Raw genomic sequence first — 13,846 nt, forward strand, 5'->3', positions numbered from 1 at the left:
ACCACTGGGTTACTTTTTCATTCCTATTTGCTGGTGTGTAAAACTTGTGTTTGTACTGTGCACACTATTCGCTCATTTAATGCTGTGTTTATGTGTTTGTTTCATTCCCATGTGTCATATTTTCTGAGATTTCGGTCAATGTAGCCACTTGTTTTGTTTTGCCGCATTTAGCCTTTCCTTCGTGACTGTCTGCCTTCACCAAGCTGTAGATTCTTGCATTACTAATGGCGAGCAGCTACGCAAGAAAACAAAGAAAGTGTATTCAAGCGCCGAGCCTGGTAAAAAGAAAATATCGCTACATTGACCGAAATTTCAGAAAGCGTCACATGTTTGCTGCTGTGTAAATGGTTTGCAGTTCATTGCACATTGAACGCTGCTTTTTTTTAGGTTTGATGTTTTATCACATTTTGTTGTTCTGTGTGTGCTAGCGCTTTTTTGGGGGTAACTTTGTCGCAATTACTTCTACATTTAATATGTTACTGTTGTCACTGCACAAGTCATGGCCAATCCACCACTGTGCCCTTTTTTTTTATATATATCTCCCAATTAATGTATGGCATTTTGTTCTGTACGCGCGTGCCATTGCACATTGAACACGTTTTTGTTGTTGCTTATTCATAATTAACTCTGTGGGGCGGGGATATAGCTCAGTTGGTAGCGCGTTGGATTTGTATTCAGTTGGCCGCTGTCAGCGTGCGTTCGATCCCAGGTTCGGCGGAAATTTATTTCAGAGTCAACTTTGTGTGCAGACTCTCTTCGGTGTCCGAACCTCCCCCCCCGTGTACACTACATTGGGTGTGCACGTTAAAGATCCCACGATTGACAAAAGGGTCTTTCCTGGCAAAATTGCTTAGGCACAGTTAATAATTGTCTACCTATACCCGTGTGACTTGGAATAATAGGCCGTGAAAGGTAAATATGCGCCGAAATGGCTGCAATCTACTGGCCGTATAAAATTTCATTTCACACGGCATCACTGCAGAGCGCCTAGAACTGTACCCACGGAATATGCGCGATATAAGACTGATTGATTGATTAATTAATGAAGAAGAAAAAATCTCGTGCGGGGCACGGGTATTCCTAGTTAACATTAACCGCAGAAAAATACAGAATCACATGTACCATTATGTAGAACAAAATTCCACAGCAAGCTTTCTTTGGACTGTCGTTGTCTCAAAACTCGCATTCTACCTGCTGTCCAAAAGAAGGTATCTTACGTTGTGCTGCCTTGAAAAAAAATGCCAACAAAGACAAGGAATTAGCTGTTGCAAGGTAAGTTTACCAAACGTTACAGACATTAGCGAATCATGAAAGTGCGTAAACAACGAACAGTACAATCAAAGAGAGGAGTCTGGAATGAAACGTGATACAGATCTAGGTAGATCTAGCATTCTAAAACTGTCTTTCAAATTTAAGGAAGTTGTTGCAAGGTACCAAATTTTACAGACAGAACCATGACAGAGCATGTTTTGAAACTGAGGCTAAATCGTAATAATTTTGACTTTGAGAACAGATTCATTCCGTTTCCTTATATCTGCATGTTCAAATAAATGGTGGACAGTTTTATACGGGCAGAGCAAACTTGAGACTCTACTGCAAGTCTTGAAATTCACATAAACCGAACCAAGAACAAAGACAACCAAACATTACAGGCACTTTAGATCAACTCATTTCACTAGAGGTGACTGCCTAGCACTGTGTTTGATTACCGTGTCTGCTGAAATAAAAAGAAATTAAACAAAACGGATTATCAGTAAGCTTAGGTGACACGTTGTAAGAGTGGGAGACACTAGATCTGTGTCTGTACTTACCGGGGACACGACTGCCAGATCGACACTGCGCTTTCGACAGCTCTTCCTCGCGCAGACACTGGAAACACGCTGTGCAGATCAAACAGTAGCAAATCTCCTTTGGTATCTTCTTTATCTATTTTTCTGGAGCTAAGAAACCGAACAATGTGAAATCGTCTTTCCCGAATCGGCGAATGCAGAGATGAGAACTGAAAAGTAAATCTATACCACAATCCTTCACGCGACCTGACCTGATCTTGACCACATACCACACACGACACAAACCAGTCATCTGCTTTTACCCCCCCCCCCCCCCCCCCCAAAAAAAAAAAAAAAAAACACCACCCGTTTTCTATGGATACACACTTTAACTACACACATGCCGACGAAATGTTGATCATTGCTTCAATACTTTGAAGATGTTGCTTGGATAATAACCAAGTCAAATTAGTATTTCGGTGTTTAGTCAAATGTTAAAGTTTCTATCACACACACACACACACACACACACACACACACACACACACACACACACACACACATACACACACACACACACACACACATACATACTACATACGCACAGACAGACAGAGTTTACCATCGCATAGGCTACACTTACGTGAGCCAAAAACACACCAATAAACCAACCAACTTTATTTTACCAAGGCTCCCCGAACTGCGCGTCCCTGCGTCATATACGCACTAGAAGCCAAAAGCGCGTACTATATAGAACTATATTAGCATGGCCGAGGTGCACGACAAGAATACCAACCCGGTGGGACCCAGCCGCGATGTTTATTTTTGTTTTGTTTTTTGTTTGTTTGTTTGTTGTTGATCTCAGTTGCATGCAGGCTGCTTCAAGTTCAACCCCTTCTTTTTTTGTTTTTGTTTTGTTGTTGTTGTTGTTGTTGTTGTTGGCGGGGAGCATCCTTCTTCATTGATTTTTTTTCCTGCTTTTTATATTAATGTTTCTACTTTAAATATACCTATATCATTAACAATACTATATCTATATGTATTTTAAACAACTTTTCTATATAACAATTCCTTCTCAAAAATGCATACAATATCCAGAGGGGAACCATATCTATAAATACCAACACACATTTTGGCTATCACAATCAAATAATTCACATAACTTTTTAGTGCCTTGGAACTTTGTGAATTTTCAAATACGCCAAAAAAAACTTCCTTTACGGTAAATTTAACAATCATATATTTACAATTCACTTTATCCTCAACGCATTTCCAAATGGACATAATTTTCGGGCAAAAGTAAAAAAAAAGTTCAATATAATCAATTTCGTTCTCACAATAAGTACAACAATTACTCGAGGAAATGCCTATTTTATACAATAAAATATTTGTGGGGTAATTATTGTGCAAAATTTTCCATTGTAACATTCGCAATCTTGTTTCAGTGGTTACTTTGTTTACCATTAACCACTGCTCTTTTCCCGGCCTGAAATTTAACTATAACCGGCTCCACATATTTTTCCTTTATAATTAATTTGCGAAATTGACAAGGCTTACTCAGATTCTTTAAACCGTTAAATCCACATACATTTCCATTTGCAGAGCGTAGTGTTGCTGCTTTAACTGCTGTACAAATCACCCTATATTCAAAGAATCTTGTGGGCTTACATATAACCTTCTGCTGCATAACATTAAAGGGCAAAAACTCATTACCAACAGATACATCCTTTACTCAACAAACGCCTGCTTTAATCCAATCGCTAAAAAACAGCGTTTGGCCGCAATACATTATATCACTGCTGTTCCATTAACACGTATCACTTAATAACATTGCTCCACCTACTGCTCTCCAGCCGCGATGTTGCATTGGATGAAATTGAATTTTGTTGTGATGTCGACGAATCAGACCCCTCGGTTTGTTCTCACCTTATTGGATGGCACCCAATTTCGCTTCGTGCACCTCAAGCCTGCACTTTATTCTATTGCACACTGCTGTACTCTGCTACGTACTACTCTACTCTACTGCACACTTATCTACTTCACTGAACACTACTCTACACTATTTCACACAACCCTCCTCTACTGCACACTACTCTATTCTACTGCACACTACTCTACTCTACTCAACTTGACTCTACTCTTCTTAACAATAACTGTACACTTCTCTACTCTACTGCACACTACTCTACTCTACACTACTCTACTGTACACTACTCAACTCTACTCTAGTTAACAATAACTCTACACTTATCTACTCTACTCTACACTACTCTAGTCTACACTACTCTACTCTACACTGCCACACTGCACTACTCTACTCTATTCTACACTACTCTACACTACTCTACTCTATTGTACACTACTCTACACTACTCTACTCTACACTGTACTACTCTACACTACTCTACACTACTCTACTCTACACTACTCTATTCTACACTACTCTACTCTACACTACTCTACACTACTCTACTCTACACTACACTACTCTACACTACTCTACTGTACACTACTCAACTCTACTCTAGTTAACAATAACTCTACACTTCTCTACTCTACTCTACACTACTCTACTCTATTCGACACTACTCTACTCTACTCTACACTACTCTACTCTACACTGCCACACTGCACTACTCTACTCTATTGTACACTACTCTACTCTATTGTACACTACTCTACACTACTCTACTCTACACTGTACTACTCTACACTACTCTACACTACTCTACTCTACACTACTCTATTCTACACTACTCTACTCTTCTCTACACTACTCTACACTACACTACTCTACTCTACACTACTCTACTCTACTCCACACTAGTCTACTCTACTCTACTCTACACTGCACTACTCTACTCTACTCAACTCTACTCTACTCTACACTGCATTACTCTACTCTTCTCTACTCTACTCTACTCACGGGTTAGCATGTGACCGCCGCAGTCCCCGCAGGAGGATCTTGGCAGTAGGGCGGTGGGATGGGACCTCCTCCAAGCATGACTCGACAATGGGCACCATCTTCTCCAGATGGTTCTTCGACACGTCCTTGATGTAAGGCCGAAACGGATCTTTCATCCACGCGTAGTCTATGATCTTCTCGATTATGGCTGTGTGCAGAAACAGGTTAACACATATTGTAATTCAATCAAGTTGGCGTTTTAATGAAACAGATCCTGTGATTGGTCAGAATGCCCCAACTCATTAAAAATTACCGGTCATTAAATATAGGTTACACACTCCGAGTTCTGAATATCGTGCATATTTTCCCTAGGGTCGATTTTCAGGTATTACCGAGCCTCTGGCGAGGTAATACCTGTAAATCGACCACAAGTAAAATATGCACGATATTCAGGACGAGGTGTGTAAGCTTTTTATCCGATTACTCCGACGTTTTCATTAAAAAACCGAACTTTTTGACACAAACTCTGCGAGTGCCTGTTAACTGCTCATCAAACCTTCTGCCAACGAACATCGTGTCATGATATTCATGTGCGAAACGAGTCCCCTTTTGTCTTTTTGTTTCCAGGATTGTGCGGTTGAATGCATTTGATACTGTGCAGTTACCGGCCGGTTTCAGTCGGTTACTCGAGCTGGCATTCGTCAAAACTGCAAAAGACCGCTTTCTGATAATCTTCGCTTCACAGCTAGCGACGGGAGAGAATGATACCCGAAGGGAAGTAACTCATTTTTGACCTGAGTTCAGGATTCGAAAGACCGCGTGTTTGGTCGGGCGTCAATCCCCGATGACGACCTCGAAGTTTCAAATGGAAGCATGTTAATGTGTAATTAAGGACTAACACCCCCCCCCCCCCCCCCCAAAAAAAAAAAAAAAAAAAAAGCGAAAAACCCGAAAGGCCAGGGTTCACGGCGGCAGGGATAACAGCCCGCTAGGCCGTTAGGGGGGCAAAGCCCCCCCCCCCAGAAGCTGAATGGTTTTTGGCTCACGTAAGTGTAGCCTATGCGATGGTAAACTTTGTCTGTGCGTGCGTATGTATGTATGTACTAGATGAATACCCGCTTCGCCGGGTACCCGGCTTCGCCGGACCCGGCTTTGCTGGGTGAGTGGCGAACCAATACCCGGCTTCGTCGGGCGCACCGTACGCGATTGACGCCACACGAAGGAAGGGAGATAAACGCGCAAAACACTGGAGAAGATAAGGAAGAGTTACTGGGAATGGATGTACAGATAAACCAAAATCGATTCAGCGCTGCGCGCTGAGAGCACGTGTTGAAAGTTTTCATCGAGCAGATTGTGTCCGGGGTCTACCTGAATATGCCCACCACATTTGAAGCAGATCCATCGAGAACTTTGGCCGTGCATCGCGAAGAAAGACAGACACACACACACACACACACACACACACCACACACATACACACACACCACACACACGCCGTATATAGATATAGATGTATGTCTTTGGTAGAAACTTTAACATTTGACTAACCACCGAAATACTCATTTCACCTGGTTATTTATCAAGCATCATCTTCAAACTATTGAAGTAATGATCAACATTTTGTGGGGATGTGTGTAGTTAAAGTGTGTATCCAAAGAAAACGGGTGGTGGGTGGGTGGGGGGGGGGGGGGGGTGGGGGGTTTGAGGGGGTAAAAGCAGGTGACTGGTTTGTGTCGTGTGTGGTATGTAGACCAGGTCAGGGGTCAAGATCAGGTCAGGTCGCGTGAAGGATTGTGGTATAGATTCACTTTTCAGTTCTCACCTCTGCATTCGCCGATTCTTCTTGTATCTGCGCGAGGAAGAGCTGTCGAAAGCGCAGTGTCAATCTGGCAGTCGTGTCCCCGGTGAGTACAGACAGATCTAGTGTCTCCCACTCTTACAACGTGTGACCCACCGATAATCCGTTTTTTTTTCAATTTCTTTTTATTTCAGCAGTCACGGATATCAAACACAGTGCTAGACAGTCACCTCCAGTGAAATGAGTTGATCTTAAGTGCCTGTAATGTTTGGATGTCTTTGTTCTTATTTCGATTTATGTGAATTTCAAGACTTGCAGTCTCAAGTTTACTGTGCACCTATAAAACTGTCCACCATTTACTTGAACATGCATAGACTTCGGAGTGCGAGGACCAGGGAAAATAATCTCATGTGAACCTGTCTGAGTGTGACCATCGTGACGCCCATATCTTTAACTCTTAGTCTATGACAATTCCAAGAATATATTATCTTGATACACAAGTTCTAGGGTAGGTTAATGATTGTAGATAAGGTTTGCCATGATAATTATGCTGATGCAGTTTAAAAGTGTGTATGTGTGTGTGTGTGCGTGTTTGTGCGGTCTTGTGTGTGTGTGTGTGTGTGTGTGTGTGTGTGTGTGTGTGTGTGTGTGTGAGGATTGCATGTATGTTAAAGGCACATTAAGCCTCCCGTAAGACATCACTGAGCTCCCCGAGCCTCTACATACAGTGCAAGCATACTTCCATTTGAACGCTCACCGAACGGGAACAAGAGTGAAACATTTTCAAATAATTTATTTTCGTGGACTATCAGGAGCAACGTTTTGATGCTAGACCTAACTTTTAAAATCTAAATAATAAATTGACAGCTTGTTACACAAACATTCTTAAATCATAGAAGAACTCTTTTTTCATCAAGACAAGATCAGAACAATTCGAAGTTTTGAAAGTTTGAAAAAAGAAAAGCCTGGAAACGTGTAACGCAAAACGTCTTTCTCGTAGCTGCAGACGACGGTTCTGCATAGCGCCAGTTCCTCTGAACGGTCTAGTTCGTGTGACTTGCAGCCGTTTATTGCGTTTTAGATTCAGAGGTACACAATAACGTGCTATTGCAGATAAGCTTACAGCGAGTCGCATTGAAATCACAAACTCACGACTAAATTGTGAAACAAGAAGAGCAAACGCTCGATCGAGTCACTTTCGCAGTTCTGAATATTATATGAGGCATCAGATGGACAGGAAGAAATTGCTATTCACAACACAATGAGTCACGTTCACATAAAATTTGAGCCCGGTCACTTTTATAGTTTCCGAGAAAAGCCCAACGTTAAGTTGTGTGTTGCCGAACAGAAAAGGCTAGTTATCTCCCTTGTTTTTCTGATAACGTTCGTAAAAGGCTACAGATGTAAATACTTTGATGTAAAGAATAATCCTACAAAGTTTCAATCACATCCGATGAACTTTGTCAAAGATATAAAATGTCTAATTTGTCCTTTGACGCTGACCTGTGACCTTGAAAAAGGTCAAAGGTCAACGAAACCATCGTTAAAGTGTAGAGGTCATTGGAGGTCACGACTAAACAAAATATGAGCCCAATCGCTTTGATAGTTTCCGAGAAAAGTCCAACGTTAAGGTGGTGTCTACGGACGGACGGCCGGCCGGACGGCCGGCCGGACAGACTAACACTGACCGATTACATAGAGTCACTTTTTCTCAAGTGACTCAAAAAAGGAAACTGGATTACACGGGTTCACGATGGCTCAGGGGTAAGATAAACCACGCAAAAATAAATTCTTTGAAAATTGTTCGCTCTTTACGGAGGGCACCTAGGATATTCTCAATCGGTGAGTGTTTAAATGAAAGGAAGTTTGTACTGTGTGTAAAAGCCTGACAGTATCTGTGATGGATAACGGGAGGCTGACTGTGCCTTTAATAAACTATGAAATAATACACATTTTGCCTCCATCAACCATCTAAACAAACAAAAAAAATATTTTGTTTTAAAGCATTACTTTAAGAGTTTTCAAAAACCGTATTTCCGGCGAGAACCGGAAATGTGTGAGCCCGTCTGATTTTATGGCCGTGGGGGTGACTGCACCGGGTAATTTTGCCCCGAACATACCCCACCTTCCTTAAGATCCTGGATCCGCCCTTGATACAGACGAGTACTGCTCATTACTTTGACTCACAGATAACTCAGGTGAGCCAAAATCTGAAGTGGTAACAAGCCGCCGATTCTCGGATATCATCTTGCAATTTACAGGCAAGGGCAGAGGAAAGAGAAAGAGGCAGACAGAGAAAGACATAGAATGACAACTTCCCTGCTGAATGGACCCCCAAAACATACCATTAAACCCAGAAATAGGCATATAATTATGTTCAACACAGGTGGGGGGTGGGGTGGGGGGGGGAGAGTTGGTTTGTTTATCAGTACATACGCTCGGTATAGGCTCAGTATATACAAGCTAACCAGGATTCGGAGTGTGTCACCTAAATATGTATTGCACCGAAATACAGAGGGCATACCTTTAGCCAAGTATTGTACCGAAATACAGAGGGCATACTTTTAGTCGAGTATTGTACCGAAATACAGAGGGCATACCTTTAGCCAAGTATTGTACCGATATACATAGAGCATACCTTTAGCCGAGTATTGTACCGACACACAAAGGGCATACCTTTAGCCGAGTATTGCACCGAAATACAGAGGGCATACCTTTAGCCAAGTATTGTACCGAAATACAGAGGGCATACTTTTAGTCGAGTATTGTACCGAAATACAGAGGGCATACCTTTAGCCAAGTATTGTACCGATATACATAGAGCATACCTTTAGCCGAGTATTGTACCGACACACAAAGGGCATACCTTTAGCCGAGTACTGCTTGAGCTCCCGCTCATAGGGCTCCTCCAGCGTGATGAGCTCTTTGAGGATCATGCCGGCAGCGTAGATGTCCGCCTGCTGTGTGTACTCCTCCGCATTCCCGTTCCTCGCGATCTCACGGACCAGCTCTGGCGCCGTCCAGAACAACTCTGCAATCATTTAGCAAGCTCTGTGGGTGTCAAAGGATGATTTGCTATTTGCTACATCTTATTGTCCTTGGAAATTCCCTCATATGAAATATTTACTTTCATTTTGTCTTCTTCGTCGGAATGAGTTTAGGTATATGTTGAAGCAATTTGCATTTCTTTTTACATTTACAAGTTTTGACTAAATGTTTTAAAGGGATCCGACACCGATCAATGCACAGCGTAGTGACGATTGCGAACAAGTTCCGTAACTCTTATCTTCCGGGCCTTACCTCCCCCTAGTCACCTGGCTGGCTATAGTGGGGGGAGGGGGGGGGGTACTTTGGGTGGTCACAATAGATATTATGTTTTTTGGGAAGTTCGTTTTATTTGCAGCCGAAGTTCAGCAAACGACAAATGGCTAAACCCAACCACCTAAGAATGAGAAGCGTTTTCGTAACATGACCCATATTCTGCAAAAATGCAGCCATGACGCAGGGGGTAGGTTACACAAAAAACGTCATGTACCGCTTGACTGCATACGGATATAAAAAAATTATACCTTAAACGAAAGCTAAAGATCGTTGCCATCAGACAGCAAGTAAAATGCCTATTTCGTATGCACAGTTTTAATTTTAACATCTGTATAACATGCGGACGACACAACAGGAAATGCCATTTTCTCTATCGATATGTATAGCTAACTCAGAACACCTGCTTAAAACCGCAATCAGAAACATCTTGAAAATTGTTTATTCTCACAGCTAGAATTATTTAACAACAACAATTTGTTAATTTACTGAGGAAAACAACAGTCATATAAAGTACATAATGGATGATTCTGAATCAACTGGGAAAACCAAACCGGGTCGAAGCGAAAAAGAGTTTACACATACACAGGCTTGAAAAAGGATAATTTGGTTCAATTTGTTAGATTTATACCCATTTTTTACCCATTTTTATCAAATTATTACATAGCGTGCATTTGTCAGAAATTATACTAAATGCTAGAAGCGATTTAAAAGTGAAAGTAACTTTTAATAAAAGTATGCGCATTTACTTATTGATTGATACATGACTGAAATAAAGAACATGTCATTTAAACGTACAAAACGAAATTTTGCATACTACCCCTCTAAAAAAAACGTGACTATGACCGACCGATATGTATTTGTAAATTAGGTCATTGTTAGCGATGAAAACGGTTTTTCTTTAAAAGATAACACGCAAACTGTGATGTACAAGCCCATAAATGATTTTAGTACGACTTCTTCAGAACATGTCTTTTTTTCACTCCACCAGTTTCTGTTTTAATAAAATATATGTATAGCTGTCATTTTCAGATATCCTTATCTGCAAATTCACTTAACATCATGAACCCAGAAGGTATTAGAGTGAGACACTTTGCAGTGAAATATGTTATGATTCCCCTTATTTCAAAATATATGCATTTCAATTGGCATACACGATTCTCGTCGTAGGCATGTGCCCTCTGACGAAGCAACCGTTAGCATTTTTTGCCGTAAGAATTGACATTTTTAAACATAAATCATGGACAAAAAACTCATTCTGCAAAAAGTGCAGGTTTTCTTGTTATAGTCAGTTAAAGTATCTTAAAACTCAGGAAATTGTGCAATTACGTGTATGTTTTTGAAATGGCAGAAAATATTGAATGAAAGTGATTTTTGACTGATTGAAACCCTACCCCCACTGACAAAACGGGCCCTGACATTAGGGGTGTTAGTTGAAGATGAATGAATATTGGCTATGCTTTTCCCCTAAAGTATTCACAAGAAGGGCAAAGCCCATACGACTCACATGCTTGACCTTGACCTTTACATGACCTTGACCTTCAGTTAAACCTAGCAATGACATCATACACTAAGAACTGCTTTACACATTTTTCCTACCAAAATACATGTGACCAAAGCTGTTAATTCAAGACATAGGAAGTACAATGGTGCTTATTGGCTCTTTCAACCATGAGATATGGTCACTTTTAGTGGTTCACTACCTTATTTTGGTCACATTTCATAAGGGTCAAAGTGACCTTGACCTTGATCATATGTGACAAAATGTGTCTCATGATGAAAGCATAACATGTGCCCCACATAATTTTTAAGTTTGAAACAGTTATCTTCCATAGTTCAGGGTCAAGGTCACTTCAAAATATGTATACAATCCAACTTTGAAGAGCTCCTGTGACCTTGACCTTGAAGCAAGGTAAACCAAACTGGTATCAAAAGATGGGGCTTACTTTGCCCTATATATCATATATAGGTGAGGTATTAAATCTCAAAAACTTCAGAGAAAATGGGAAAAATGTGAAAAATAGCTGTTTTTTAGACAAAATTTATGGTCCCTGCGACCTTGACCTTGAAGCAAGGTCAAGATGCTATGTATGTTTTTTGGGGCCTTGTCATCATACACCATCTTGCCAAATTTGGTACTGATAGACTGAATAGTGTCCAAGAAATATCCAACGTTAAAGTTTTCCGGACGGACGCCGGGACGGACGGACGGCCGACTCGGGTGAGTACATAGACTCACTTTTGCTTCGCATGTGAGTCAAAAAAAGGGTTTGTTTGTGATCATGTAAAGATCGTGTGTGAAACGAAGCGCATTCTTGCAGTGAAGATTTGTAGTGATAACCAAAGTTTGATTATCGCAAATGTTTATGCACCAAACGAGTCCAGAGAGAAAATGACTTTTTTTGCAGATGTTTCAGACATGTTAAAAAAGGAAGATGGTGATATAGTGTGTGGTGATTTTAATTGTGTCATGAGTAATGAGCTCGACATAATAAGTGGAGAGAAACATTCAAACGTTGTTGTGAAACAATTTAATGACCTGGTGAATGAATGTTATTTATACGATGTATGGAGAATGCATAATTTAGATAGAAAAGAATTTACATGGTCCAAAAATAATCCATTTGTGGCAAGAAGACTTGACTACGTTTTTAGTAGCTTAAGTGTGTTTGAAAAGATTGTTGATTGTGACATAATCTCTGTTGCGACGTCGGACCACAGAGGCTGTAGTATTCATATTAAACTATCTGATGTCGTTAGAGGAGAGGGTTATTGGAAATTTAATAATTCTCTGTTGCATGATGTGAGCTTTGTTGATCAAATGAACAAAATGTTTGACACATTTCAACTTGATGTTGAAGAGGATTGTCAACTTGGTTGGGAATTATTGAAAATGAGAATCAAGGATTTTTCCCAAAATTATAGTAAGTTTAAAAGTTTTGAAATTAAAAATGATGTTGCAAAACTGTATGGTGAATTAAATGAGTTGGATAAAACCCTTGGGATCTCCCCTGACTGTATTCAAACGCAAGGTAAACGGCAGAAGGTCAAGCTGCAGTTAGAACTGTTAGAGCAGCGTAAATCTCGTGCAGCACAGGTGCGTGCAAGAGTTAAATGGATCGAGCAGGGTGAAAGGAACACATCTTTTTTTCTTGGGTTAGAAAAGGCGAGAGCAAACGCAAAAATAATGGAAAGTGTAAAAGATGATAACGGACGAATTGTTACAACGCAAGAAGATATCATTCTCGTCCAAAAAACGTATTTTGCTGATTTGTATAAACGGAAAATTGATGAGGGAAACATGAGCTTGAAAATTGACACTTTTTTGGATGGAACAAAGGTTTTAAAAATAAATGATCAACAGAAAGACAGCTGTGAAGGGGAAGTGGTAGAAGGAGAAGTTTTGTCAGCTCTAAAGCGTATGAATAATGGTTCTGCGCCTGGAATTGATGGATTAACAGTTGAGTTTTATAAGTTTTTTTGGAGGAGCCTAAAAAGGTATATACTTGCGTCTTTTAACTCTGCTTTTAAGAATGGAACTCTATCTAATTCACAGTGTAAAGCGGCAATTACACTGATTCATAAAGGAAAGGATTTGTCAAGAAATGATTTAAAGAATTGGAGACCTATTTCACTGACCAATACAGATTATAAGTTATTAGCGAAATGTTTAGCTCTTCGGCTCTCTGGTGTTGTTGGGAATGTTGTGAGTGAGGATCAAGTTGGGTATATAAAAGGTAGACGTGTCTCAACCTTATTGCGATTAGTTGATGATGTTTTAGAACATGCAGATTTACATAATAAGCCTGGATTGATGGTGTCAATTGACTTTTTTCATGCATTTGATTGCATCTCCAAAGAGTTTATGTTGAAGATGTTTGAAAAATTTGGTTTTGGAACTGATTTTGTGAAATGGGTTGATGTTTTGATGAAAAACGCAAAAAGTTGTGTAAATTATTGTGGTTGGTTATTTGAATTTTTTAATATTGATTCCGGAATAAGGCAAGGGTGTCCTTTTTCCGCACTAGCCTTCGTATTAGCAGTTGAATTGTTAGC

At 40.4% G+C, this 13,846-nt stretch overlaps 1 protein-coding gene across 1 annotated transcript in view; it reads right to left on the reverse strand.

Moving 5' to 3' along the window:
- Positions 1 to 4,691: 4,691 nt before the first annotated feature.
- The window catches only part of LOC138970248 (receptor-type guanylate cyclase gcy-13-like), a 32,940-nt gene continuing 23,785 nt past the window's right edge, over positions 4,692 to 13,846 (reverse strand). The window contains exons 4-5 of the mRNA XM_070342745.1: positions 9,339 to 9,503; positions 4,692 to 4,882 (exon numbers count right to left, since the gene is read on the reverse strand). Of these exons, the coding sequence (XP_070198846.1) occupies positions 4,692 to 4,882; positions 9,339 to 9,503 (356 nt within the window). The remainder of the gene's footprint in view (positions 4,883 to 9,338; positions 9,504 to 13,846) is intronic.

This window comes from Littorina saxatilis, linkage group LG7 (genome assembly GCF_037325665.1).
Source record: "Littorina saxatilis isolate snail1 linkage group LG7, US_GU_Lsax_2.0, whole genome shotgun sequence".
NCBI classification, from domain to species: Eukaryota; Metazoa; Mollusca; class Gastropoda; order Littorinimorpha; family Littorinidae; genus Littorina; species Littorina saxatilis.